The sequence below is a fragment of the Molothrus aeneus genome, chromosome 2, assembly GCF_037042795.1.
Source record: "Molothrus aeneus isolate 106 chromosome 2, BPBGC_Maene_1.0, whole genome shotgun sequence".
In the NCBI taxonomy this organism is placed as follows: domain Eukaryota; kingdom Metazoa; phylum Chordata; class Aves; order Passeriformes; family Icteridae; genus Molothrus; species Molothrus aeneus.
This window is the reverse complement of record NC_089647.1, coordinates 101,374,369-101,401,681: the sequence shown is the minus strand read 5'-3', so window position 1 is coordinate 101,401,681 and position 27,313 is coordinate 101,374,369. Positions and strand designations below refer to the sequence as shown.

At 39.9% G+C, this 27,313-nt stretch overlaps 2 protein-coding genes across 2 annotated transcripts in view; both read left to right on the top strand.

Moving 5' to 3' along the window:
- ADGRG2 (adhesion G protein-coupled receptor G2) overlaps positions 1-7,109 on the top strand; it is a 44,493-nt gene extending 37,384 nt beyond the window's left edge. Inside the window, exons 22-27 of the mRNA XM_066571645.1 lie at positions 161-429; positions 1,124-1,223; positions 1,535-1,809; positions 3,291-3,392; positions 4,163-4,315; positions 6,660-7,109. Coding sequence (XP_066427742.1) covers positions 161-429; positions 1,124-1,223; positions 1,535-1,809; positions 3,291-3,392; positions 4,163-4,315; positions 6,660-6,844 — 1,084 coding nt within the window. The 3' untranslated portion in view covers positions 6,845-7,109. The remainder of the gene's footprint in view (positions 1-160; positions 430-1,123; positions 1,224-1,534; positions 1,810-3,290; positions 3,393-4,162; positions 4,316-6,659) is intronic.
- Positions 7,110-11,096: 3,987 nt separating this feature from the next.
- Positions 11,097-27,313, top strand: part of PHKA2 (phosphorylase kinase regulatory subunit alpha 2) — a 44,876-nt gene continuing 28,659 nt past the window's right edge. Inside the window, exons 1-12 of the mRNA XM_066545404.1 lie at positions 11,097-11,201; positions 16,542-16,700; positions 18,020-18,067; positions 18,560-18,728; positions 19,585-19,667; positions 20,273-20,353; positions 21,385-21,483; positions 21,799-21,945; positions 22,170-22,223; positions 22,796-22,918; positions 25,203-25,298; positions 26,669-26,776. Of these exons, the coding sequence (XP_066401501.1) occupies positions 11,124-11,201; positions 16,542-16,700; positions 18,020-18,067; positions 18,560-18,728; positions 19,585-19,667; positions 20,273-20,353; positions 21,385-21,483; positions 21,799-21,945; positions 22,170-22,223; positions 22,796-22,918; positions 25,203-25,298; positions 26,669-26,776 (1,245 nt within the window). The 5' untranslated portion in view covers positions 11,097-11,123. The remainder of the gene's footprint in view (positions 11,202-16,541; positions 16,701-18,019; positions 18,068-18,559; positions 18,729-19,584; positions 19,668-20,272; positions 20,354-21,384; positions 21,484-21,798; positions 21,946-22,169; positions 22,224-22,795; positions 22,919-25,202; positions 25,299-26,668; positions 26,777-27,313) is intronic.

The following is a 27,313-nucleotide window of genomic DNA, read 5'->3' as shown; positions in this document are numbered from 1 at the left end:
ATGTATAAGTGCAACACATGCAGCATTGTATATGAATGAAAATTTAATTTTTTTTCCCTTGGCATTTGTGACTGCCAAAGACTGCAAGAGAGGGAGTAAGCTGGGGATCCGTGGACAGCTGATGCCATCTCATGAATGTTCTTTTTTTTATTTTTGGTAGGAAAATCCGGAGAGACTACCCCTCCAAAATACTTATTCAGCTGTGTGCTGCATTACTTCTACTCAACTTAGTTTTTCTCCTTGACTCATGGATTGCACTGTATGACACACGAGGCCTGTGCATTGCAGTTGCAGTATTTCTTCACTATTTCCTCTTGGTTTCCTTTACCTGGATGGGCCTGGAAGCTTTCCACATGTATCTGGCCCTTGTGAAGGTCTTTAACACCTATGTACGGAAATACATTCTTAAATTTTGTCTTGTTGGTTGGGGTATGTATTTTTTTTCCTTCTTTATGCTAAATAGACAATTCCTCTTATCAAGTATTTCAGTGAATATGATACAGGTCAGAAATTAAAATTAGGCAGTCATTAAATGTTTTGATATATGTTCCACCTTTCTGAGGCATGGAGTCCCCCCAGCTGCAGAGCTGAAGTTTCTGCAATTCAAAGTGATAATGAATTTTCCTTGTCCTAGTACAATAGAACCAATTTTGAATGTGCATGCTTTTATCATTTTGAGAATATATGCCAATAAGTAAATCTTCTATTTCTGGAATAGCACTGTTGCTAACAAAAATCAGCAAAACCAGATCTAACTGGATAAATGATGAAGAGATTCTGGGCCTGATTTTTATCTCCTATTTGTTTCTTAAAACATAAGTAAGAACAAAAATCAGTTATGCTGTAAGAGATATTTTGAAGCACTTTGAAGACTAATGGTATTTGTTGATTTATTCAGAAAGTTTTAGAGCTGGCTGTGAAGGACTCCTCTTGTTTCTTTGCAAGTTGTGCTCCTGAGCAGTTTGAATGCTGCAATTTTTCAGACAGCTAGTAGTCAGCAGAATTCAACAGCCAAATTTCAGAAACAATATGTAGATTTTGTAGCAAAATATAATATTTTCAAGTCCTCATACTACTGTCTCTGTTAGGATTTTTATGTATGTGTTTTCTCATAATCTTTTAGGGTTACCAGCAATAGTTGTGTCCATTGTGTTGGCAGTATCACCAGATAATTATGGACTTATAACCACTGGAAAGGTTTCCATAAACGGACCTGATGAATTGTGAGTGAAAGGGAGGAGCTCTGGGGGAGGTGAGGGTGGGGAGTGGAGGGAGTTCCTACAAATTGCTTTTCTTTAAAGTGGGGGAAGGCAAGAAAGCAATAGTAGTGCTTTGAAATAGTACAACTCTGCAGTATCTTGTGTTTTAGGGTTATTGCCTTTATGAAGGCTCATATCCTTTGGCCAAAAAAAAACTAGCTTCTTTTGTAAAAGGCAAAAATAGTTTGCATGCAAGAAACTACAAGTTTGTCTCATGTTTATTTCACTTAGTTTCTGTTTCTGATAATGGTTGACAGACTGTTCTTCTGTTCTAGCTGCTGGATCAAAAATAGAATTGTCTTCTATATTACTGCTGTGGGATACTTCTGCCTGGTATTCCTGATCAATATCAGCATGTTCATTGTTGTGCTGATCCAGCTCTGTCGTATCAAAAAGAAGAAACAACTCGGTGCTCAAAGGAAAACCAGTATCCAAGACCTTAGGAGTGTTGCTGGCCTCACATTCTTGTTGGGAATTACTTGGGGGTTTGCTTTCTTCACAGTAAATGAGGTGTTTACTTACCTCTTTACCATTTTCAACACTTTGCAAGGTAAGTTTGTACTCCACATAACAGCTCCCTGTCTATAATATAACAAACCAAACATTTTGAAACATCATTTTCTTGATTCAGCAATAAAAATTTAAATTTGATATGTGCAGTAGCATGTTAATTATATTAGAGATGAGATGATACTGCTTTACAGTAACCTTAAGTTGCAGTTTTGTTATGATAAGGTACAGAAAAACTAGATACTATTTATATAGGTATGGTATATTTATAAATATTGTCACTTTAAAAGTGTATGCAAACCAGATATCCCTGGAAGTGACTGTGTTTCCACTAATAAACAGATTAATTTTGAATACTCAGTTACTTTAAGTGTTCATGTTACGATGTAGTTCATGTAGTGAAAACAATATTGTTTTTTCAGTTCCCCTAAGGGATCTGGGGAGGTTTGACATTCAGCAAAGGGTCATTGAGACAGGCAAGGCTGAAACATCTAAAAATTAGTGACCCAACTCTTAAGCATGGCCTATATAGTACTTAAGAATATATGAGAAGTAGATATGAAAACATAAACTTTTGCAAAGACAGGTGCTGCTGGACATATCCAAAAGCAGAGTTGCCACATAGACTTTTATATAAACGGGAGGGATTGTAGCTGTCCTCAGTGTCCTAAATATACCTGAATTGCCCTTCTGAAGTTTGGATCCAAACTTCTGCTTAAATGGCACTAAAACAGTGAAAATTGCTGTTCAGTGTATACACCTTGCCCCTATTTGCTGTGTTGATTTACTATTATTTACTACTCATTCTAAACCTAATACAACTGTTTCCCATTGCAGATTGGAAACTGTGCAAAGATTAAGTGCTACTTTCCCATAAGGGGGGGCAATTGTGATGAACTTTTAAGCAGGAGAAGTTGGATGCCACCCTGTGTCAGTTAGTAGCAAATAAGAAGTAGACAAAGAAACTGTAATGTGGCGCTGGTAGGGCACCATCCCTTCTCGTAAATATTTGAAATTGTGGTAAAGGGGGTACCATTTATTATTATTTTAGATATGAGTTATTTTCTTTGGGTGAGTGCTCAAAATTTTGTGGCATCGGTAGTAATAGGTTAGCTGCTAATAAAAGATGTAACAGTATCACAGGATGTGCTAAAAAAGCTTCATAATCTGATAGCATGGTATCACACCCTCTCTTTGACAGTGCTTTGAAATCTTTTCCAAAAGCATCAAGCAAATTTCAAGATCAACAGAATTTTTCCCTTCTTATTTGATAAAATAAAACTTTATGCACTTTGTGCATTTGGTTGTATTTGTTGTTTTTTCTTTTGTGTGTATGATTCCTCTAATCTATGTAAGGAAAAAGTGCTCTGCAATGTTCAGAGTTGTAAACTTTTTCAGCAAAGAAAAATGTCATTACTTTTTATTAGAAATTTAAAGAAATGAAAGAAAACCAAAACATTGTTCATTAGGAAGTAGTAAAAGTGAATTTTGCAACAATCGTTTTATGTTATTGCTTTGCAGGGTTCTTCATTTTCATCTTCTATTGTGTTACAAAGGAGAATGTCCGTAAACAGTGGAGAAGATATCTTTGTTGTGGGAAATTCAGGCTGGCTGAAAACTCTGGTAAATATTAATATTGTTTTTAGCTTCTGAATTCTTATATTTAGTGTTAAGTTCCTGGTATTTTGTAATAATTACAAAAAAAAAAAAAAAACAAAAAAAAAACCCACAAAACCCCCCCAAAAAAACCAATTGATCATGTTGCTGCAGTTGCAGTTCTAGTTTATTATCCAAGATACAGTAAACTTCCAAAATTATACTCTTTGAAGGTGGTAGCTGATGCAGCGCTTGCATGTTTACATGCTGCTGCCTTAAGCTGCTAACTGCTAAGAGATGACCTCTTCCACTGCAGGGTAAAGGCATGTCTTTGCAGAAGACTTTTGGTCAGTTAGAAACGGTAAGATTTGTTCCAGCTTGTGGGTCAGCCATAGTTTTACCAGTTATTTCCACAAAAACAAAGGGAAGCATGGTTTAAACCAAAGAAGACATTAATTACTTTATGTTATTTTGTTACTAAGTAGTTGTCCTCTTGTAAAGCCATGAATTTTTATACACTTTCACTTAGAGAATCAACTGCACTTCAGTTATTTTTCTGATCTGCTCTGCAGTTGTAAAACAATGACAGTTGACTGCTTGTATTTTAAAAAGGGACAAGAGAAAAGGAACTACATTTAAATAATTTTAAACATCAAGACTCATTGCATTCTTACAATAGAATTCTGCCTCAAATACTGCAAGAAGTGTGTAAAGCCTTGGTTTTATATCAATTCAGTTGCATTATTAACTATATTTTTATATAGTGCTTGTGTGAGTTGTATGATTTCCTGTTTTAGACTGGAGTAGAACTGCTACAAATGGTTTAAAGAAGCAGACTGTAAATCAAGGAGTATCCAGTTCTTCCAACTCCTTACAATCAAACAGTAACTCCACTAACTCTACAACACTGCTAATGAATAATGATTATTCAGTCCATGCAAATGGAAATGGTAAGTATAATGCAAAATAGTGTATCTTCAGAAGTAAAATTCTCCATCCTTCCTGTTCTAACATAGTACTGTCCTCTGCACTGCTGCCTTCTGCTCTTCCTGAGGAGTTGAAATGCAGTAGCACTGCACTCAAATTCACTTGCAATTTTCTGTGGCTTATTTGTCTGTTGAGAAAGCTTGATATGAATCATCACTGAAAGTACTTATTAAAAACTAACTTTTTTCAGTGAAAATAATCTAGTTCTTCACACTCTTGCAGGGCACATGTCATGGTGCTGGTTTGAGCTCTCAGTAAAGTCAATCAATTTTTCAAACAGAAAAATAACTTACAAATGTGTAATGTATAAAACCCTAAGTCAAGCAAAACTCAGAAGACATTACTCCTGTGTGCCTGAGGTATTTTTCCCAATTGATCAAGAGCTGATGCTAAGTCATGTCATCAACTAGAATGTTTATTATGAAGCTGTTGAACATGCTTAGAGAGGCTGTGTTGTCCTCATTTCCTGGCCTATGCTGTCAGAAGACAGCACATAATCAACAAGATTATATCAGCAGATAACCTCTCAGCTATACAGAGCAAAAGCTATGGAATTTGTATGTGGGTTAGAGGTTACTGTTCCTTTAAGTGTACTAACTGCATACTGCAGTGAAATCACAACACTTCAGGAGATGGCATTTGGACATGCCCTGCACAGCTTTCTAATTTGAGGTTGTTTTTTTTTTCTCACATTCCTTTGTAAAATCTCCCTGTATGGATACCACATAATGCAATAATTAGCATACTTTTTATCTAACAGATCAGTTGAGAACCAGCATAGTTTGACTAAATAATTCTTTGTAAGAAGAGGCTAAACCTATAACTAAACTGGATAGCTCCCAGCAAAGCTCTTGGAGGCAATTCCTTACACCTAATCTTCCAAACATGGGGGAGCTGTATCTCAGAAGAGCTGGGGTAATGCCTCCAAAAGGTACTAGACTGCTGTTAGATAGGAACATGGGACCTAATAATTTGCTGCACCTGATTGCTCTCCTCTCAAAGCTGGAACTTGAAAATAACATTGCAACACTTCATTTTAAAAAATGACTTCCAAAACCAAAAACACTCTAGAAATTAAGACCTATGTCATAAATATACTGAGCTGTAAACACTTTATGGTTTTAGCTTCACTGCTTCTACTGAAATGCTATTCCAGATTCAGGACTGAATGACTTATTGTGGTAAGTTTGGGATGTCTCTGTAGCCTGTGACTTTGCTTTCCTACTGGACTTCATCTTTTTATGGCATTCTAATATTTCCTTATTTTCAGTTTTTCTCTTGCAGATTTTCATGTTTCAGAAACTACAATTAGGTATCACATGGCTGAACCTCCAGATTTTCTAACTGAGGAACACAAACCATCTTTCTGAATTTCTTCACAGAAAAGCCTTATTTTCTTCTCAGCTTTTGCCCTAACATTAGGGCACAGCTATTTTGAACACTCCTAAGATAAAAGAGTGTTAGGCAGGCAGGGGGTTAAACAACAATCACAGTGTTAGCAAGCATGGTTATTTTCTATCATTTCAACCTTTTTCTTATTTGAATTAATGAACAAAGCTTTTCTGCTTGTCATACCCTGTCTACATATGTGCCTGTTTAAGTGCTTGTTGGCTGTTTAAATAACTAAATTTTTAAAAGTCCAAACTGAAGTGTTTGCACAAATACTTAGAATAAAAAAACACAAATTCTCATTAAAAATATTTAGAATGTGATACACAGTGGCAGGAGATTTATCCAGTGAACTAAATATTTGTGGAGCATTTCAGTAAAAGACTTCAGTCAGCAATGGTATTAGATGTGTTCATTGTGGATTCACCTAAATGGGTTAGATTCTCTGCAGTCTAAGAATGGTTTTTGACCCATGATCAGACCTAGGCCTTATTCTGATTGTCCTTCAGAAGTAAATGCTGTAAGTTGAATTCCTTGTACTCTCACTTTCTTCTTTCAGATGCATGGCACATCTGAGATACCTTTAAAACTCAATTCATTAAAGCAAATCATTAAAATGAGGAGTAATTTGCATCTTATCTAGTGATACTTATTCCAAGTCAAGTCTACATTTTGAGAATTATGACCTTCATTGCTTAAAATATTGAACCCTTGTGCATAAATATATTAACATCTCTCGAATATTAGGATTTCATACAGGAAAAGAAATATATACAAAATATTTACCAAAAATACACATTTTAAAATTGTTGCAGGGATAAAATGAGAGTGTATGAACTCCCTATAGTGACTAAAAAAAACATGGGAGGCTTGATTCTGAACCTTTCTGATAGGGAATGCACTTTTTTGTTTCAACAGGCCATCTTTCCAGTGAGAAGAATGGTGTTTGTTTCAGTGTACAGAATGGTGATGTGTGTCTCCATGACTTTTCAGGCAAACAACTTGTATTCCAAGACAAGGATGATACTGGCAGCCAAGAAAGCCAAATCTCACTCAGAAGGACTTCAAAGAGAGGAAGCCTAAGTTCTATGGAGAAAATGTGATTTCCTTTTAAACAGCACATTGTTTTACAGTGTGAAGTAGAGTTTTACTTTAGCAGTTTTACGTAATGTGAGCAGACCAAGAACTGGTTTTATTTAATATATGGTACTGGAACTTCAAAGCAGCCATGCAATGGATTGACAAGGACAATTATTAAGAAAAAAAAAAAAAACAAGAAAAGAAAAGGAACCTATTATTCCTATTATTTTGACGAGGTCTTGGATGTCAGATTACAGGTGTCACACTTCCATTTTTTTTCTTCATCAGAGTGGGGTTTTTTGAGGGGTTTTTTAACATTTAAACAAAAGTTTTATTTAGACTTTTTTCATTACAATTAAGTTTATCTGGATATAATGCTTAGTAGTACTGTATAAATGTAGAAAGTTACAACTTGTGCATACAAACGATGTTAACTTTAAAAATGTTAGCTACACTGTCTTCAACTTTTTGTACGTTTTAGTAGCAAACTCTGCAGTGATGTATATAAGCAGAAAATATCAACCTTTAAGCATCTCAATGATACTTTTATATTTATTTCTTGTAATATAAATTTAAATATACCTATGTATAGAAAAATAATTGGTATTTTGTTTGTAACTTTTATTGTGAGTTTGCATTTTTCTTTAGATAATTATCTTTAACATAGAATGCAACAAAATTTGTCCAGTAAGTGGATTACTTATAGTGGTTTGAATATATTCACTAGATGTAGAACTGTAAATAACAAACACAATTGGTCTTGAACATTTAGCTACCTTTTAGTACACCATAGAGGGATAGAAATTGGGTATAATTCAAGTAGAGTGCCATGAATGGAGTATTAAATAAAGTAGTCAGTAGGTGATTAATTACAACTAAGTTGTGTTGGTGGCTTGAGTGAAGCCATCAGTTTTTGCCATTGATTTCACCAGGCTCAGTATTTATATTGAGTGGTGAAACACTGCTGTTTTTCATTTGCAATGATGGAAGTTGAGAAGTTTGGGGGGGAGGGGAAGCAAGTTGAAGAAAAAATAGAAATAATAAATGACAGCTGCTGTATTTAGTAGCTGAGAAATTGTTTGTTTCATTGCATGGCTGTTTTTTAAAGGGCAGCTGTTGAGCTATTCTAATGAGTATTTCTGCTTAAACTTTGGCTTGTGGTTGGCAAACCAAATACTGAGGCACTAGCTCAGTAATTGCTGAAGCAAAATTGCATTCCTCTTGTGATATTTACTGGGAACAAAAGAATTTTGGCTCTTCATGTAAAACAGCTGAAAGTCCATACAACATTTTGAAGGTTCCTCCTGAACAGAAATTGGCCTAAGTCCTGGTCTTACCTCTTCTTCCTCACACACATGTGCAGCTATGGCCACTGCTTTTTCAATTTGCATTCTTGGGCAAAAGTTGGACGCTCCCAAAGCAAACTAGGACAAACTGGTGCCAGACTGCAGAGTACCAGGCCCTGTAGAGAGAGGGCTGCATGAAGCAGGTGCATGCTGATGGGGAGTAAGGGCTTTGCTTTCCCAGTGGGGAGGGCTTAGTTGGGCACCCTGAAAACGATCTCCTCAACAAAAAGCATGAGTTACATGCCTCTTACCTGGGGCTCTGTTGGAGTTAGCAATTGAACCTCTGCAGTGCTCAAACCCCATTGTGGTTCTGTGGGCAACGCATTGGTTCTTTCAGTTCTGTCAGTCACATCCAAAATTACTCTGACTACGCTTTTAAGGGGAGATTTTAAAGTATTTGTTGTGTTTATCCACAGGGTTTTAGCTGCATGCTGGTAAAAGCCCATCCTGGAATGCTAGTAGCTGGAATGCATTTTTGTGAATGCTTTAACTATTTGGCTAATTGCCTTTGCAGTGTTTCTTGTAAATTTATTTAATGTTCTTATATTTATATTTTCAACTGTAAAAAATAATAAAATCGCAGCAAGCACAACACAAAATATATAAACTTTGTCCTTTAGATAAATGTGTCATTAATACTGGGCTGCATTACAATTCTTCAGATTCCAGGATCAACAGTATGTCACCTCTTAGAGATAAAGCTGACCCAGCTTTTTCATTTATTCTCTACTACATATTTTACCTTGCATGGTTCTGACAGATCTGGATTTTAGCAGAGAAAACCCTGACATAAGTTAGTCCAGTCAAGGCCTGCCCTCAAGACTGCTGAAGCTCTCCCAAAGGAATGCTGTAAGCAAAAGCACATAGCTGAGTTTAGCTTCAGTAATTAAATTTCCTATGAATACACAAATTCCACTGACCTGCTTGGAGTCTTTTTGTTTTTATTTTTACACACTAAAATATGTTAGGATTCTTGAAATAATTTTTATTTTATATATTCCTAGGAGAGATGAGTCCTTTCTGACTTTGCCACTTAATAGCACACTCATATTGTAGTAAAAATTTGCACTTGCACCAGCATAATATTTTAGCTCATCCTCAAACTAGGTGAAAACGTGTTTTTACACTGGGTGTTACAGTATCCTTTTGGTACTTGGGCTCTTTGACATGTTTAGCTAGGACACCCAGAGAGAGCTTGGGGAAAGCTGCAACACCCGCCCAGAGCACCAAGTAAAATTCTGTGCATTAGTTTGTGGCTGCAAGGGATCTCGGGGGATCTGTAAGGAGGTTTTAAGCTTAGTCAAAGATAAACAGCAACCTGCTGTGTACAGCTGGCAGCACCCTGCCCAGCAAACTTGGTGCCTAAGTGCAGTCTCTCGAAGAGGAGGTGCCCTGAAGGGGGAGGCTGGCGCGGAGCTCAGGGAGCGGTGAGCTGGTCCGTGTTTCGGCTCGGCGCAGGTTTCACCGCTCGGCTCTGGCAGAGGGAGGTGATGAAGCTCCGAGCTCTGTCCTCTGCTCTGCTGTGCAGAACCTACAGAGGTGGGGTCCGACCGCCGCCGAAGGAAACAACGCGGCTGTGAACGCTGCCTTCTCAACCACGACTGTCAGCTATAGGCAATGAAGGAAGAACAGCAAGGAAAAGTGACAATAGTAACTCTGTTAATGCTACAATTTCACTTAAAAAAATAAAAAAGGCAATGGCGTTATGAATAAGAAGTTAGACTAGGCCAATATTCAAGCAGCAATCAATTTATTATTTAATACGGTAAAGTATGAGCAATACAGCGCTGGGTACAGTGGGGGAAGTTTTCTCTCCAACTGCACACCGATTGTTGAGGGTTACAGGTATTTATAGGGGTACTCATCAGCTTTTTCAGCAGTTTCTGTTTCCAATTTTTACTCATCAGCAATTTCTATTCTAAATTTTTACGTCATAATTCTATACACTATTGTGATTTTAGGTTTTCTCAGGATGTATCTCAAAAGGAGTATCCCAGATAGTGGCAGTCCAGTTCCCAAAAGAAGAAAGACGAATCCCATCTGGTGGAGTCCAGGTCCCCAGATGTGGGTCCACCTTTTAATTGCAGAGACCATAAATCTAATAACAGTGATGTCCAGCTTCCCTTGGTCAAAACCATAAATCCTTGAGGTGATGTTCATGTTCCTTTCTCAAGCTGTTTTTCTCTGCTTCAATAAGGCGTGAGATAAGCATATTTCCTTTATATATATTCCAAAGCTATAGCTTCAAGGATACAAGTAATATTCTAAAATTATACTTCAAAAGGTAATTATTGCAGAGCTCTTTATGGATTAACTACAAGCAAAAAGCAACATCCTTAACGCTTTAATTCCAATGCTCCAAAATCAACCAGGGTTAATTGCAAACAAAAGACAAAGGCCTTTTTCCATGCTTTATTTTCCTCAGTTATTATTAGAATTCACAGCTCTCCCATTGTCGGTCTCCACACATTTCGCACTCACAAATTCACACGTCGCCTGTTTGTACCTGACACGAAACACAGCTTTGTATTTCACAACGGGAAAAAATTCTTTCGGAATTTTGAGTGAATACCACACCTTCAGCTACTCTGCTACATCTGTTCTGTGCTTTCATTCCAGCAGATCTCAGACCGGTGAGATTTTTTTAAGGCTGGGGGAAAGAAAAGCTTCCAACAAGTATTCTGGTATTCTCAGCTTTATTTTACGAATTTACGAAGAGGTTCTGTAAAATCGATATTATTTTTTACAAACGCAGCCGGGCTTTTGTCACGCCACGCGGCCCCTCCTCCGCTCGGTCCTTGTGCAGGGCTGTCCCCGTGTCCCCGCGGTGCCTGAGGGCGGAGGCCGCTGCCGCTCCGCCCCGCTCCGCCGTGAGGGCGGGGAGAGGCCGCCGCCATCTCCGGGTACCGCCGCCCCGAGCGCGGCCGAGCCGGGCAGTCGGGCCCGCTGTGGGGCCATGAGGAGCCGCAGCAACTCGGGGGTGCGCCTGGACGGCTACGCCCGCCTGGTCCAGCGGACCATCCTCTGCCACCAGGTGAGGAGCAGCCGCCGCCCCGGGACGTCTGCTCGGGGCTGGGGGCGCCGGGCGGGGTGGGGCCGTGCCGGGGGCATGGGGCGGCTGCCGGGGCCGGGGGCTGCCGGAGGGACACGAACGTCCCTGCTCCGGCGGCCTCCTGTCCGCTTGTCCCGCCCCCGCCTGCGGAGCAGAGCGGGGAATGCTGAGGCGGTGCGGATCCTGCGGGTAAGCAGGATGTAAGGTGCACTTGGAAATCGCGTGGAAAACACAGCGAGTCTGAGCTTGTAAATTATAATAATATTGTGTATACAATGTCTTCATGGCCGTATGATACACACCCAGCCGTTGTGCACACTATATCTATCTATCTATCTATCTATCTATCTATCTATCTATCTATCTATCTGTCTGTCTAGATAGATAGATAGATACACACTACATACTATGTATATGTGTGTGTATATATGCGTGTGTGTGTGTGTATATATATATATGTATATATATATATATATACACACACATGTGTGTGTGTGTGTATATATATATGTATATATATATATATACACACACATATGTGTGTGTATATATATATATATGTATATATATATATATATACACACACATATGTGTGTGTGTGTGTTTGTGTGTATATGCACACACGGCAACAGCAGCATTCCGCCCCGGTGACAGAAGAGCCCCGAGCAGGACTTTGTGCCGCGTCTGTCAGCACAGCGCGGTGCGGGTCCCTGTGCGCTCCCCCAGCCCGTGTGTGCGGCGGGACACGTCCCAGAGCTTCCAGTCTGTTCTCCCGCTGTCCGCACTGCTGAGCCTCTGGAGCGTCAGGCGGGGCTGCCTGCACAGGCGAGCAGCGAAAGAAAGAAAATAGCGGCGCTGGAGATTGTTGTGCACCTTGTGCTTTTTGGTCAGCACAGTGCTCTCTAAGTGTGCTTGTTTTACCCAGGTGGGCACTGAGGACTCAGAAGGTGTTCAGCAGTGTCATGCTTTGTTTGGTTAAAACAATCCAGTATATAAAGATGAGCAGCAGGGTTTTCTGCGCAGATTGGTTACCAGATACGCTTTGTTGATGAGAGTTGCAAGAAACTGGTAAGCAATGAAAGAAGAGGCTGGGCTCCAAATGCACTTTGGTCAGTAAGATTTTTGTCACTGGCCATTGTTTTGAGCACAGGGTCCAAACACCTGTGAATTGATGTTTGTGTACTAATTACTGTAGACTCAGTAGAAACAAATGCAAGAACTGGTATATGTGGCATGAGAAGATAATTTTTGGCTCTTCCTGTGCTGGGGTGCAGGAGAAGCTTTTAGCTGTACTCCCATCTCTGCCTATTGTCAGCAAGATGACCTTGGGCAAGTCACTTTGGCTTCCAATGCCTGCTTTGATTTCCTTGTTTGTAAGATGAGAATGCTGATAACAGCTTCCATTAGGGGAGACATGGAGCCTCTGAGATTCAGAGCTCAAACATGCCCATGAAACGCTTGATGATATTAATATTTAACAATAGGAAAAAGGGTAAGTAAATGGTAATACAGGGGTTCATATTGCTGACCAAGAATTTTGTAATTGCTATTTAAAGCAGTAGGATGAGTGTTCATGATTGTGTATTGCCTTTTCCACTAAGGGCTCAATGTGTGGGAGAATTCAGAGGTGGGGAAAGTTTTCTTCTTTGTATGGAAAGCAATTGGCGGGCTAGCAGCAAGGCAGAGGATCAGTGGTATGTCAAGAGGACCCAGAGAAATGCTCAATGCTCAAGGTTTCTAGGTTTTTAAAATATATTTATATATAGTCTTTCTGTTTTTTTCACTGCAATAGTTTGAAAATGTTGTGTTCAGCCAGGTGAAGAGATGCAGTGCTTGGGCAAGTTAGGAAGGTTGTCTTTGGGCCACATGCAGCTGTGTCTTTCTTGGGAGCAGAAAGTCTGTGGCTGGGTGGGCTTGGATGCTGCTGCTTCACTGCTGCTGGTGCCTTCTTAGTGCCTCCCAGGAAGGAGCCAGGGAGCCAGGAGCCAGGGAAGTGAGTTTTAGCCATGGAGCAGCCTGGCAGAAGAACCAGAAGGCGTTTAAAATGCTTCTGAGGTGCCACTGCTCAGCAGGGGCTGATGTTGACTGTGACCCTGCACCTCGCATGCACAGCTGAGTGAGTGCAGCCTTGGCACATCAGCTGCTGTGCTCTGACAGGGGCCAGGGACACACTCACCTCTGAGAGGTGCAGCAAGGGCAACACAGAGTGTGCACAAACAGTGGGCTTTCATCAGGTGTTTAATACACCTGGAGCTAGGTTTTTCAGTAGCAGCAATTGATCTTGTGCTCATTCCAATCACTCTAGATCAATGTGATTTTACAGGCAATTTTTAATGCAGGATATCTGTGCTACCAGGCAGATGTGATCAAAGAACAGGTTCAACTGAACCTGTTCAGGGCTGACAGCTTTCTCTGTGGCATCTTCCAGGATCAGGTCAGTAGGTTTCTTTTCCCGTTTTGCAGATGTTGCATTGTCCTTGTCAGTCCCTGTAGCATACACAGTGATAGTTACCATCCTGTTAAAGGTTATAAAGGAGGAGAAGACCAGACTACTGGCTCTTGTCTGTGGGGGGCCTGCCATCTGCTGCATGTACCCCAAGGCACAGGGGCCAGAGGGATGCTTTGGTGCAGAGCAGACATTGAAAAGCACCACCAGAAGGATGTTCTCAGCTGCTTATTACACCTGTTAAATTGAATGACATAAGAAAAAAATGTGAATCTTAAGATTAGGAAATAGTAAAACTTAACATCTATGTACATTTTAAGTATTGCTATGGTACTATAAGTGAAAAGCATATGGACCTGACAAGGAAAGCTCCTACCTTGATGGGTAACCCCAGCTGTATTACAGAATCACATTGGAAGGGACTCACAAGAATCATCAAGTCCAGCCCTGGTCCTGCACAAGACCATGCTCAAGACTCACTCACATCATGTTACATCTGGTTTCACAAGCAAATCTACAAGCTTTGCTAGAGCTACCTCAGTTTTCACCTGACAGATCAATGAGACAATCTGTTTAATTTGCACCTTTCAGCAAGATGCTAAATTACTTGCTTTGCTGCTCTTGTTAGAACTTCCTGTGCCTGTCCTGCTGAAGTTCTTATTGACACTTGCTGCCCTGTAGGAACTGGTGTGTTTTTTGGTTTGGGTTGTTGAGGGGGGTCTTTTTCTTTCCAGATTGATGGATAGATTTAAAAATAAGTTTGGGTATGATACAACACTTTAAAGTCTTAGTCCAGCAATCAGCTTTCTGTTGCAGTGCTCTCAACTGGCAGCCTGTGGTGCTGATAAAATTCTTTGCTCCATGGATCTTCTGAGCAGTGTGATTTGCAGGATGAGACCTGCTAGTCTAATTAACCATCACTGCATAGATGGAATGTTTGAAGACTAGCTAAGCTAAAATCCCTTTGACATCAGGGGATGTCAAATGTCAAACTCAATGTTTCTGTGGCTTAGCACCTTGTAAACATTGTAGTTTTCATATGGTGTTAGAAGGTAACAGAAGAAAGTAATTGTGGTTTTTAGGAGAAAACACTTCTAAAAAGCTCAAACAAAGATACTTAAAATATTAATTAGTATATTACATTGTTCTGCTAACATTCTGAATGTGCATGAGGAAAGACATGAATGTGTTGTCAGTTCCTGAGAGCCAGCCCCAGTGCACCCCAAAAGCTGGGACCAATTGTAGAGGAATCAAAGGTGGTGAAATGGTGATAGCTACCCATGGATGTGTTTAATACAACCTCTTGAGCTAGACAAGTCCCTCCCTGGGAGCTGAATAGTCTTTTAAAGTTTGGGATGGGCCATTTCTCTGGGATTCCAATTTGGTACACAGAGACATTTTTTTTTTTTTTCAAATGGCAGCTAGCCAGCATGAAGAGTAGGGGAAAATAAACCAAAATGAGCATTTCTCAGCAGAGTGATCTCTATCAAGGCAGGGCTGCAGGTGAGTAGACACTTGTTGTCCTGCATTGGAGGGATGAAACAAAGTGTCCTCTAGGAACGTTGGGAGTATGTGGTCTGCCTTTTGAGACCCTGGTTTTGTTCACATGTGAGCACAGTGCTGAACTGGGACTTCTGTTACTTCCTGTTTGACTTCTCAAGATCAAAGACAATTTTTTAAAGCCATTTGCATTCCTATGTGCTACTTTCCCCATCAAACAGGTGAGTAGGGGTCCTTCAGCTGTTACTTGGTTTGTGAAGATCTTGCTGAGGCAGGGCTGTTGCAACAGAACTTCATTTCTACTCTGAGGGAGTCACTAAACATTGCTGTATTAAACCATAACAGTGGGGCTGACTATGCCAGGTCATGTCTGTCAGGCTGTCACCCATGTGCTGCTCACATGCAGAGACCAGGAAATTGTAACTAAATCCCCTCCCCCTCAAGCCAGCTTTTTAAAAAATAGAGTTGAGTGAACCAGTGTATGGGAGAAATTAAAAATTGGTGGATGTATCCTTTTAAATTTTACTTTTGTAAAAGTAGTCTTTACTATTGTAATCTTTGCCCCTTGTCACACCAGCCCCCCCAACTGGTCTTCATTCACTGAAATTTTCTTTAAAGGCTTGATTTGATCAAAAATTCTATTGACTTTTGCCTCTTTGTCTCATTTTTTTGTTAGTCAAGAAGGTACAGCCAAGAAAGATGGTCTAAAAAAATTAAGGATAGTGAAGTGATGGGAATTAATGATGCAATTAAAAATTTAATGGAGTATTTGGGATGCAGGAGACTACTCAGTGCTCTGCTTTTCAGACAGTACTGCTTTTCAACACCTTCACATTTTTTTCCTGTACATTTTCCAAAGGAGGATATAAAAAAGGTTTTACGTTCATTTAGCTGTCATAAACCCAGTGGGCAGATGTATAGAAATACTTTTTTAATCTCCTAGAAGATCACTAGTGGTTTTTTACTTTCTAAAGATTATGCCACAGACCACTTACATAGAGGAGCATATATTCCACACTCAATTTCTAGTGTTAACTCAGTGCCCTCTTTTCCTCATAAATATGTAAAATTTAAACTTCCGTTTCCTTGATGTATTCTGCATTTCACTCAGTGACTTAGCTACTAATCCTGAGTGGATGAAGATGTCCAGCTGGATGCTGTAAACTTTACAGCCTGAAGTGTTCAAATAAATTTTGCATTTCACTTGTGTGAGTTTGGGGAAGAAGGATGGGGTCTCACTTCTGTTGGGAATTCATGAGCAGCCACAGTGTGCACTTAGCATGAAATCATCTTTAGTTTGTTACCCTTTAGTACAGAGAGAAGTGATGGGACTTGAGGTGGTGATGTTTGTTCTTTATTCCTTCTGCCATGGTTAGAACCCAGTGACGGGGCTGCTTTCAGCTGGAGCCGACCATAAGGATGCCTGGGTACGGGACAACATCTACAGCATCCTGGCCGTGTGGGGGCTGGGGATGGCCTATCGCAAGAACGCGGACCGGGATGAGGATAAAGCCAAAGCCTACGAGCTCGAGCAGGTGCGTCAAGGCTCGGCATGAACCGGTTCCACTGTTCGGGTTTTCTTACTGGTGTGGTTTTGGAGAGTGCATTCACACTGTGTCTGGAATCTGGCAGGGTTTTCCCACCTTGGAGTACGTGTTCCAAAGACAGCAGCAGCCATGCAGTGTGTGGTGTGCAGTGTCCCTGGCAACTTTCTGGCAAGGAGGATTTGAAGAACTGGATGGCAGAGAGGCTAACATCTGAATTTAACTACAAACAAAACAAAAATATGTAGAAGTCAAACTTCCATCGGTTGGCTGATTATTGAAAATTAGGCTTCTGAGAGGTTTTGTGCCCCAATTTACAAGGCTCTCTCTGATTAAGCCTTGAGGTCCTTCATGAGGTGTGTTATGGTGCAGAAAATCAGGCTTAGGCTGCTTGGATCTTGCAGCAATTTATCTGCTAGACCATTCTTCCCTGTAAAGAGAAGCATGCTATTTAAAGTGGAAGTCTTTGGAATGTGCATGGAGGTTGTCCATGGTGTGTAGGCATGTTTGATCATAGCAGAGAAGGTATCAATCTCCAGACTGATGACACCTGTGCTGGAGAATTGGAAGGGAACATAACTCACACAGTTAAATGCTAAAATCTGCATCTGGGCATGTGAGTATCAGAAATGAGAATGTAAACAGAGGTGGGTTAAATGTGAAGTGAGGGACTGTTGGTGTCCTGCTGTTGTTTTGGGGTTACTGGGTAAGTTTTTTGCTGGTATGTCCTACTTGAACCAGGGAGGTCCATGGTGACACAATAACCTTGACTCAGTTTGCATGATCATATTTTGAGGCTATATTTTTGGGGTGAAAAGGTAGGGTTGATTATTTAATGCACAGTCTTGCACTTCTCTACATTCCGATTTGCAGCCCTTTCTCTACGAGTCACTTAATTTTTGCTGTACTGCATAAAGAGTGAAAGAAACTCTGGAGGTTTCACAGTCATGTCAATGTCTGATGTCACCTACCAGTGTTCCCTAGATCTGTCATTCATAAATTATTGTTAGTATTCTTACAAGACTTCCTTTTCTTCTTCCATTCTTCTTACTTCCTTTAGCTGATAGAAGGACCATGGAGAGTTGTTCCACTGTTTAGAGAGGACCTTAGGAAAAAGACTTCTCCTAGATGGGAATGAAATCTGATCAGTATATTTTAAAAAAAAAGCATGCAAGACATTTTGGGAAAATGCACATTCTTTTTTACCTTTGGCAGGACATTAGTAGAGGGTGTGAACTTTGCCACTTCTGAATGTTGTTTGTAAGAGCTGATGAGGCTGGAAGTGTCACTGGTCTGTTTTGTTCCTGCAGAATGTTGTGAAGCTGATGCGGGGACTCTTGCAGTGCATGATGAGACAGGTAATGCCATAGGATTGAGTTGAATTAGTAGATGTTGTATGTACAAAGCATTTCATTGAAGTGTGTAGTTCTTGTGTCTTCTGTGGAGTGACTTATTCTGTGTGTGTGCCAATGATGGTGTGGAGAGTCTTCTTAAAACTCTTGAGGAAAACACTAACCTGGCTTCCACTTATTGTCCAAGTAATGTTTTGAGACTGTTTGTAGCAAGTCAGAGTTTTGCCTTTGCAAACTGATTTTCACCAAGATGGATGCCTGTAGTTTAGATCTGTACTCAACAAGGTGATTTAATCGTATTCTTTCCTGTAGAGATGTGGCTTTAACTGGAGTCTAAAGTCAGAGTTGTGTTTAAGCCCTCTGATCAATCAAAACTGAATGTGGTAACAGGATTAATACCTCAAGATTCTCCTCACCTAAGAAAAGTTGTTAATTTTGAAATAATTTGGAGAATTTCTTCCAAAATGTTTCAGATTTGATATTTGTGATGTTTTTTAGGTAGATAAGGTTGAGAAGTTCAAACGCACTCAGAGTACCAAAGACTGCCTCCATGCCAAGTACAACTCAGCAACTTGTGCCACGGTGGTTGGGGACGACCAGTGGGGGCATCTACAAGTGGATGCAACTTCCCTCTACCTGCTCTTCTTGGCACAGATGACTGCATCAGGTAAGCAGAAGATATTTTTGCCTTTTGTTGCAGCCTTTTCTATTCCAGCTTTTATTTTAAAAGGAAAAAAAAGAGCTAGAAATCAGCTTCAAAGGTCTTTACAAAATTATTACTCAGAAGCAAGTCATGTTTCTCTGGAAAAAAGATATGTCTTAAATGAAATTTCATGTTTATAGTAATTGGCAGTGTCTATGCCCTTAATCAAGACATCAAATACATGAGATATTTGGAATCATGTCAGAGAAGTCTCATGTTTAAAGACTTTGTAGGGGACAACCACATTTCTTCAGAGAGTGGCAATATCAAGTCAGGTGCACTTGTGCCATCAGTGTTTCTTCTCTTACTGGTGCTGTTTTATCTTGTGTTCTTCTTAATTGTACTCCTCCTGTGAGGATAAGGATTTGTTTTCTTACATGTTTTTCTGTCCTTGAAGCCCCTTGCAATTGATCCCTGCAGAGCTGGCACCTGGTCATCTTGAAGGTTCCTAGGTAGAGCACTGAGCAGGCAGAGGGCTGGGGAGCTGCAGAAATTGGTATGCACTGTTCTGGAGAGGCAGAGCTGGCTCAGGTGCCTCTGCTTTTTACCCATGGTCTGAGTGTCACCCTCACAGTTTTGGTTGGTCTTTGGTTGGCTTTTGGTTGGTCTTTGAAACAGTCTATATTGGTGGGGTTTGAAGTATTTTGTCAGTAGCAAGTATTGAGGCTTGTTGCCTGACCTTTGGAAATCAGTATGAGTTTTTCCTTTGATTTCAATGGGCAGGGGTTGGAAGCAAATAAACATAAGCATGAAACTCACTGAAGAGTAGCTATTGCAGTTCTGATACAATATAATTATTCTCTTTCCTTCTTTTGATCAGGGCTACGTATTATCTTCACCCTTGATGAGGTTACCTTTATCCAGAATCTTGTTTTTTACATAGAAGCTGCCTACAAAGTTGCTGTAAGTAGTTATTTATATGTAAATGATCTGAACACTGCTCAAGTGTGGGTGGAAAATTATTTATTGCTGGAGAAGCAAAACAGGGACTTGTTTTTTCCACAAGAAAATATCAGAACCTGTCAGTACTTTACAGTGCAAGCAGCATCTTTGGAGATGTTGGGAGGGCTGTGGAGGATTTACTGCTGCGTGGGTGAGGTATACTTGTTCTATCATAATAACAGGAGGTTTTACTGATAATTAGTAATATTTCCTGATGTCTAATTTTGAGTCTTCTAGGCCTTTCTGGAAAGGGCAGGTTGTTAGCAAACCAAGTTGAAGCGACATGGGGAGAAACATGCACAGGAGGGATGAAGGGCTTTGTGTGTTCTGTGAAGGCAGTGATTTGTGATTGTACACATGACCCTGCTGGGGTGTATTTTATGTGCTTTTTCAAACATGAGGAGGGTCTCTTTTGAGACTTGGAGTCCCTTTTTTCTTTCTTTCTTTTTTTTAAGGGAAATAATAAACTAATTTAATGTAGGCATGGGGATTTTCTGTGGGACAGGGGGCAAAACAATGCTTTTGTATATAATCATGCCATTTTTTTCTTGATGGTATTGTTGCAGGATTATGGAATTTGGGAACGTGGTGATAAAACAAACCAAGGAATCCCTGAACTAAACGCGAGCTCCGTGGGAATGGCCAAAGTGAGAATGTCTTCCTGACACCTCCTTCATGGCTGCTGTGTTGTGCTTGAGGGCTCTGACAAACCTGATGGCTTCCTTTGTATGGTCTTCTTGGCCACTGCAATAGTTAGCTGATTGTATAAGAACTTTTGTTTAGGTGTGAGTATTTTTTAGTGTAAAATTTTTGAGATTATGGCTCTCATTGAAGGACCTCAGCACAGTTGTTCCAGGCATTGCAAGAAGGGTGCCAGATTAATTGAACCATGAATCTGACTCAGATTCAGTGAGATGCAATCTTATAAAGTGGCCTCTTGTTTTCTTTCCCTCCTCCTTCCTTCTTCAGCCTCAGTGTCGTATGTATTGTCATGATAAAACCAAGTCAAATGTAAATTCAAAAAAACAGCAGAATATCAGTTTAAGAAATTTTCTACAAATAGTTTAAAGAGAAAAATAAATGAAGATATACTTAAAAGAAAGTGGATATTTCTGGTTCCCTCGTAGCACAAGGTCATGGCGATACTAAATGAAGCTCAGAAGGCCATAAATGTAAATGTGTAATTGACAACTACCTCATTACATGATGTCTGAGGGACAGACAGAAGACAAATATCATCAAGGTTAAAGGTGTATTTGCCTTTCAGCAGGATTTATAAGATTTTGTGTGCTCTGCAAGAGGGAGAGATTGCTGGTCTTGGCCCCACACTGATACAGGAGGCTATTTTGAAATATAGGGCAGGACAAACATTTTTTACTAAGTACGTCAGTGTTTAGATAATATCTCTCTGGAAACCCAGCTCCCATTTTTTTTTGCATTGCCTTTAAATTGTAGGAAGGATCACCAGTACATCAATGCTCTATCCTACTAGTTGAAAACCAGAAATAGTTACTTTTCTAAAATATTGCCAAGCTTCTCTTTAAAGATGAAAAAGTGTTGGTGGGGCAAACTGCTGTCTTATGTAAGTTCTTTCAGAGGTTAAATACAGGTGCTAGGGTACATAGTTGGTTTAAAAGGTATTAATTGATTTTGAGTTGTGGTTTGGTTTTCTTTGAAGGCTGCTTTGGAGGCAATTGATGAACTAGATCTTTTTGGAGCTCATGGAGGACACAAATCAGTGATTCATGTTCTTCCTGATGAAGTGGAACACTGTCAGGTAAAAATTAGTCTGCTCTTTGCTTTACTAGGCGGAAACCTAACACCCTCTCCCCTTTGTTTTTAAATTAAATGTTGATTAACTAAGCCAAAATGTAACATAATAAGGATGGCTTCAGGCTATGCTGCTCATCCTGTTTCTCGTAGATCATGTGAAACTGATTAGGGTGAAGCATTCTCATTCTAACTCAGTTAAAAATAACTGCACAGACTTCTCTGTCAGTTTGGAAATAGTGTAGTCTCATTTGCATTTGACATAGCTTTTGAAGTAGGCAAATTGTTTTACATCCCTCTCTCCTTTTCTTGTTTTGCTCAGTCTATTCTGTACTCCATGTTGCCAAGGGCATCCACATCCAAGGAGATAGATGCTGGCCTTCTGTCTATTATTTCTTATCCAGCTTTTGCAGTGGAGGATGTAAACCTTGTTAATGTAACCAAGAGTGAAATCATATCCAAATTGCAGGTAAGGATTTACTTATTTTTTATTTTCTAAAGAGAGAAGCAGAACCTCTTGCTAAACCAAAAATCCAAATTAAACAAGGGTTGCCAGGTGGTTCATCTGTGCATAAAGAGAGGGAAGAAGATCCCTAAGTGACCCATAAAACTCAGCACACACCTTTATGCTGATCTTAGTCTGTGAGGAAGAAGTGTATGGGAAATTTCCTACAATGTTGTCTGTTTTTACAGGGCCGCTATGGCTGCTGTCGCTTTCTCCGAGATGGTTACAAGACACCCAGAGAGGTACTTCTGATGTATATTTATGATGTATATTTTCAGTAATTCTTCACATTAGAAGAATTTTATGTCTTCTTTATAGACATATTTTTTTTTATATACATGAAGGGGTGAAGATCCCCATCACTGCTAAGACATCTTAGTGGATTTGGGAGTAATCCAGGTATCCACCCTGGAAAGGACACATATTTGAGGGAGGCTAAGGGTTTAAAAAACAGTTATTAAGGACAGAACTTAATTCATAATTCTATTAGAAATTAACCATTAGATATGCTTATGATGTCTAAGATGAAGTGGTATCTCTGAAACATCCCAAAATATCTTTGAACTGAGGCAGAGCCACAATCATTTGGGAAACACTTAGATCCTGAGATTAGAAAGGATGGATTTGTCTAGAGAACCATTAAATGAGTTTGAGAGTGAATGTGACAAAGAAGTCAAGAGACTGCATGGAAACTACTTTTGGTGGGTTTATTGGTTTCTGTGTTATAATTTGTATAAAATAGGCTGCCATTATGATTGGAATATAAGTGGCTAAATTAGCACTGTGACTAAATGAGTGTGGTTGAATCTTTTAGGATCCAAGCAGGCTGCACTATGATCCTGCTGAGCTCAAGCTCTTTGAGAATATTGAATGTGAATGGCCAGTATTCTGGACATACTTCCTAATTGATGGAATATTTAATGAGGACAAAATCCAGGTGAGGAAAGAAGAAATTGCTTTCAAATTGCAAAACCATTTACCTACAGTATTTTGTAACTTTGTTCCATGTTTGTTTTGGGTATTATTTAGATACACCATTAGCAGAGTGGAATAGTCTTCAGCCAGTTTCACCTTCCTGGGGAGTTCATGACATGGTAGAGGCAGCAGGGCTGTGCACACTGGGGCCTGGTTGCCCTCTCCCTACCAGGCTGAGTGGCTCTGTTAGCTGGGGTGGTAAAACTGGGTTAAACAGAGTTTATTTGCCTAGTTTTGTCTTATCACCAACCTTGATGCCCCTTTCTCAATTACTTCAGGATGAGGCAAGCTTCTTTTTCCCCAGCCTCTCTGGCTTGGCTGATTTGTAGTACTTTCAGTCTTTTTGTACATTCAGAGAGATTTGGGATTGGTTTATGTGGGGCAATTTCATTTTCACTAGTTCCCTAAGTCACTTCATGCCGTTACTGTGCCAGATATGCAGTGGTCAGTAGAGCTAAATTGATTGAAGCCCTCCAAAGATTATGGTGGCACCTGGGGAGTATTGGTGATTTTAAAGAGCAGCAAGTAAGCAGACATTCATACCAGAACTTCTGCAGATTGGTAGCTTGAAAGAAATTTAAAATGTATGTGATTTAAAATTGTCTGGCATGCAGAGGGATAGGAGATTGCTGAGCTCCTCTATAAATTGAAATGTCATCAGAAACTATTCAGAGAATTTCAGACCAAAAAGCCCTCTTTCTGTATCAGTTGTTGCAAATCAAGTGAAATTCCTTCCACACTAGACACATAAAATGTTTTCCTGAACACAGTAAAAGTAGTCTGATGAAGAGAGAAATGACATTATTTCATGAGGGGGAAAATCAGAAAGTTTACAGAAACTTCAGTCCTGTCAATAAAATACCACTTCCTGAAGCAGGCTCTAGACCTTAGTTGGATTATCTGGGACAGTATGTACCTGGTTGTTTTGGGTTTTTTTTTTGGTGTGCAGATGGACTGTTCTAGGGCATGGTCAAGGCAATTGCTCCCAGTCTCCACTGTTCAAACAGAGTTGAATGAGTCACTGAGACACTCAGGTGAGTGTCTAGTCCCCAGTTACTGCTGCAAACAAATGGTTTTGCTAGAAAAATAAGCACCCTGAGGACTCAAAAAAAGTGGAGTGGGACAGGATACTAAAATGTCAGTGTGTGTGAATCTGTGAGTACCATACTTTGAGTGATCCACTTTACTCAGGAATAGCAGAAAAAAAGATTTCTGAGGCAGGTGCTGTTAGTGTTTGAAAAGTTTCCCTCTAAGTATACATCAGAGTCTTTTTCCCTGTAACTTGTTGAAAGTATGGTGAGATAGAGTGTTCAAATTGTAGATATGAGCAAAGGCCTCTATGCTAAAGTAAGCAAATGCTGAGGTAGCTGTGATCCCATGGGAAGTTTGAACAGAGAGAGAGAAGAGTGATGAAGACCCTTTGCGCCAGGGAAAGAAGACTTCTGTTCTCAGAGATGAAGATGAAGATGATCTCAGAGATAGATAAAGAGAACCTTTACTCTTGAATAGCTCATCCTTAAAATAATACCCCATAAATTGACATGGCCCATAAACACAGCTGTCAGAAAAGCTGTGAAAAATGGGAGAGACTTCACGATTGCAGATTTCTGGGCAGCTGCTATTCGTGGAAATTAAATGCCACAAGAGAACTGTTTTCTTGTGGAGAAGCCTCCATAAATTGACAAGAGGAACTCCTCTCCCTAAGTGAACTGAAGAAACACTCTTCTAGAAGTGATAAACTGACTGCATTGGTTCTGTACATTGTTAGCATGAAAAAAAAGTTGTAGGGGGGAGAAGTGTTCTAAAGGCTTTATTCTGATTCTTATTATTCTTTCTTTTAGTTAATAAGGTTTTCTTTATACCCTTTTAAAGTTTTGAGCCTGCTTTGCCTTCCTCCTAATCCTGTCTCACAGCAGGAAATGAGTAAGTATATTCCAATGAGTGTACTGGCATTTGGCCAGCACTAGACCCACCACACTTCTCAGCAGGAATATACTGGAAGTTTTGTAGCAATGTGTTACAGTTTGAAGACAAGTGTTCATGTTTCTGATAACACTGGGATGCTGGAACAGTCTGTGATAATTTGAACCCTGTTCTTCCATCAGCAAGTCATGATTCCTCCACCCCTTTTTTTCTTTTTAAAATATATTAACTTTCAATAAAAAAGTACTGCTCAAAAGTACTTTATTGTTTCAGTTTTGCTGACTGTAATGTGAATTCTCACTGTCTTTTAAAAATAATTTCAGGTACAAGAGTATAGAGAGGCTCTGGAAGGAATACTTATTAGAGAGAAGAATGGATTAGTGCTAATGCCTGAACTGTATGCAGTCCCTCCAGAAAAGGTATTGTGAAAATGCAGTGTCCACTTCAGTATGCAAAGTAGAGAGAGCAAGAGGAATGTCAGTCTTATAGTTTTTCTGTGTCTGATGAATTTAAACCAACAATAAAAAAGACTATTGCACATTATTTTAAAAAGTAAGAGACTTCTCACAACTCCTGCTGAGAAATGGTAAACTTAAGGCTTCCAAATGGTCACATTTTTCACTTGTAAATTTGATTGTCTGTGGAAATATCACAGCAGGTCTAAAATTTTACATCTTTAGAGCAAGACACATATTTAAGAAGTATTGATACTAGCTTAGGAACTGAAGCTCAAAGAAGAAATAAAGCATAGACTGTCCTACCTGTCCAGTCTATTGATTGCTTGTGCTGCCCTTTTCCAGAGCATGTATGGGAGCCAGGTTTCAAATGGATTAGGGTTTGGGCTGGGATTTTGGTTTGGGCATTTTCTTTCCCCCACCTTTGCTGTTACTGTTTATCTCATTCTCCCATTATGACAGAGAAATTCAGATGAGCTTATGTGCTCTTCCATGCTATTTGCCTTTGTATCCCTCCCTGCCAACTTCTTCTCCCACTCCAGACTTCTCAGCCCTCACTCACTAAGGGTGTGGAGCCTCCTGGGTTGGTCTGAGTTGCTCAGCTGATGCCTTGCTCGCAGATCTGAGGTGGAAACTGAATTGCCTTCCTAGTGGGAACAAGCGTGTAAGAGTCCAGAGCCTTCTTGTGAATTTTGATATGATGACAATGATCTGAAAAACATGCCACATCAACAGGGTAGATTTTGTCTGTCTATAAAAGAAATATGAAATGGCTGCCTGAAGATGAAATTTGTGAGGGTTTTTGCCCTGCCCTCAATAGATCTGTATACTGCAAACTTAAGGCAGTTTTTCTAAATTAGTAAGTCTACTCCTAATTCTTCTATTGACCATCCTTGCTAATACAGGAAAGGTGGAATAATCTTAATATTGGAAAGCACCTTTGCTTCAGAAAGCTGGGTAGACATCAGTGAATTTAACGTGTCATCTTGGAAGGGGTTGGAAAGCAGACACCCAGTTACCTATGCTCAGCCCAGAGGGAAGGCAGCAAAGGCATGGTGAGAAGAAAGTGGAAGAGCTAATACCAAAGCTATAATTGCATGCACAGTCTCCATTCATCCTCCAGCTTTGAAGGGTGGGAAGAGGTACAAAAAGGAAGTGTAGTTCTTGTCCCCGAAAATGCATAGCCTTAGAAGAGAAACCATTACATCTCTATGTCAGTAGTAAGGGCAGTTGAAAGAGTTGATGTTAGACTGTGTGTCTGCAAATACTTATATGTTATTGATTGTTCTTCACAACTTTAGGGTAATTTTTCTTGCTTATGTATTTGTTTTCAGGTGGACGAGGAGTATGAAAATCCTCACTCGGTGGATCGTGTCCCAGTGGGAAAGTTGCCCCATCTTTGGGGCCAATCGTTGTATGTCCTGAGCTGCCTGTTAGCAGAGGTAATTATTCCTTGCATAGTAGATAACCTTGTATTTCATTTTGTTTGAGATGGCTTGGGCTTTAAGTACAGTTTGGTTGACAGGTAGGGGACAGTGTGTTTTCCAGTAGAAACATGTACATGAACCATGAAAGGCTGACTTTAAGCTTTCAGGACCTTTTTTTTTTTTTTTTTTTTTAAATATAGCTAAGCAATTGTCTGTTTCTAATCAAGCTGAGTAAGTTGTCACATGGTCTGGAATATGGTTAGAATAGAGGAGTATGCCCAAGCTGACTTGGCTGTTCCAGAGCCAGGATTTTGGGCTATTTCAGCTTTACTAGGCTATTCCTTGCTCTATGGCATGATGTATCTACTAGTCAGACACATTCAAGTCAGACTAGGTAAAAGAAGCACAAATATATCAGTGGAGCTACAAAAAAAAAATCACTTTCCTGGTAAAATTATGTAAGTTGTTGTAACTCTGAAATAGGAATTCTGAATGCAGATTGTGTCAGTCAGAACAATTTTCTTGTTCTTCCAAAAAATACTGCAGCCATCG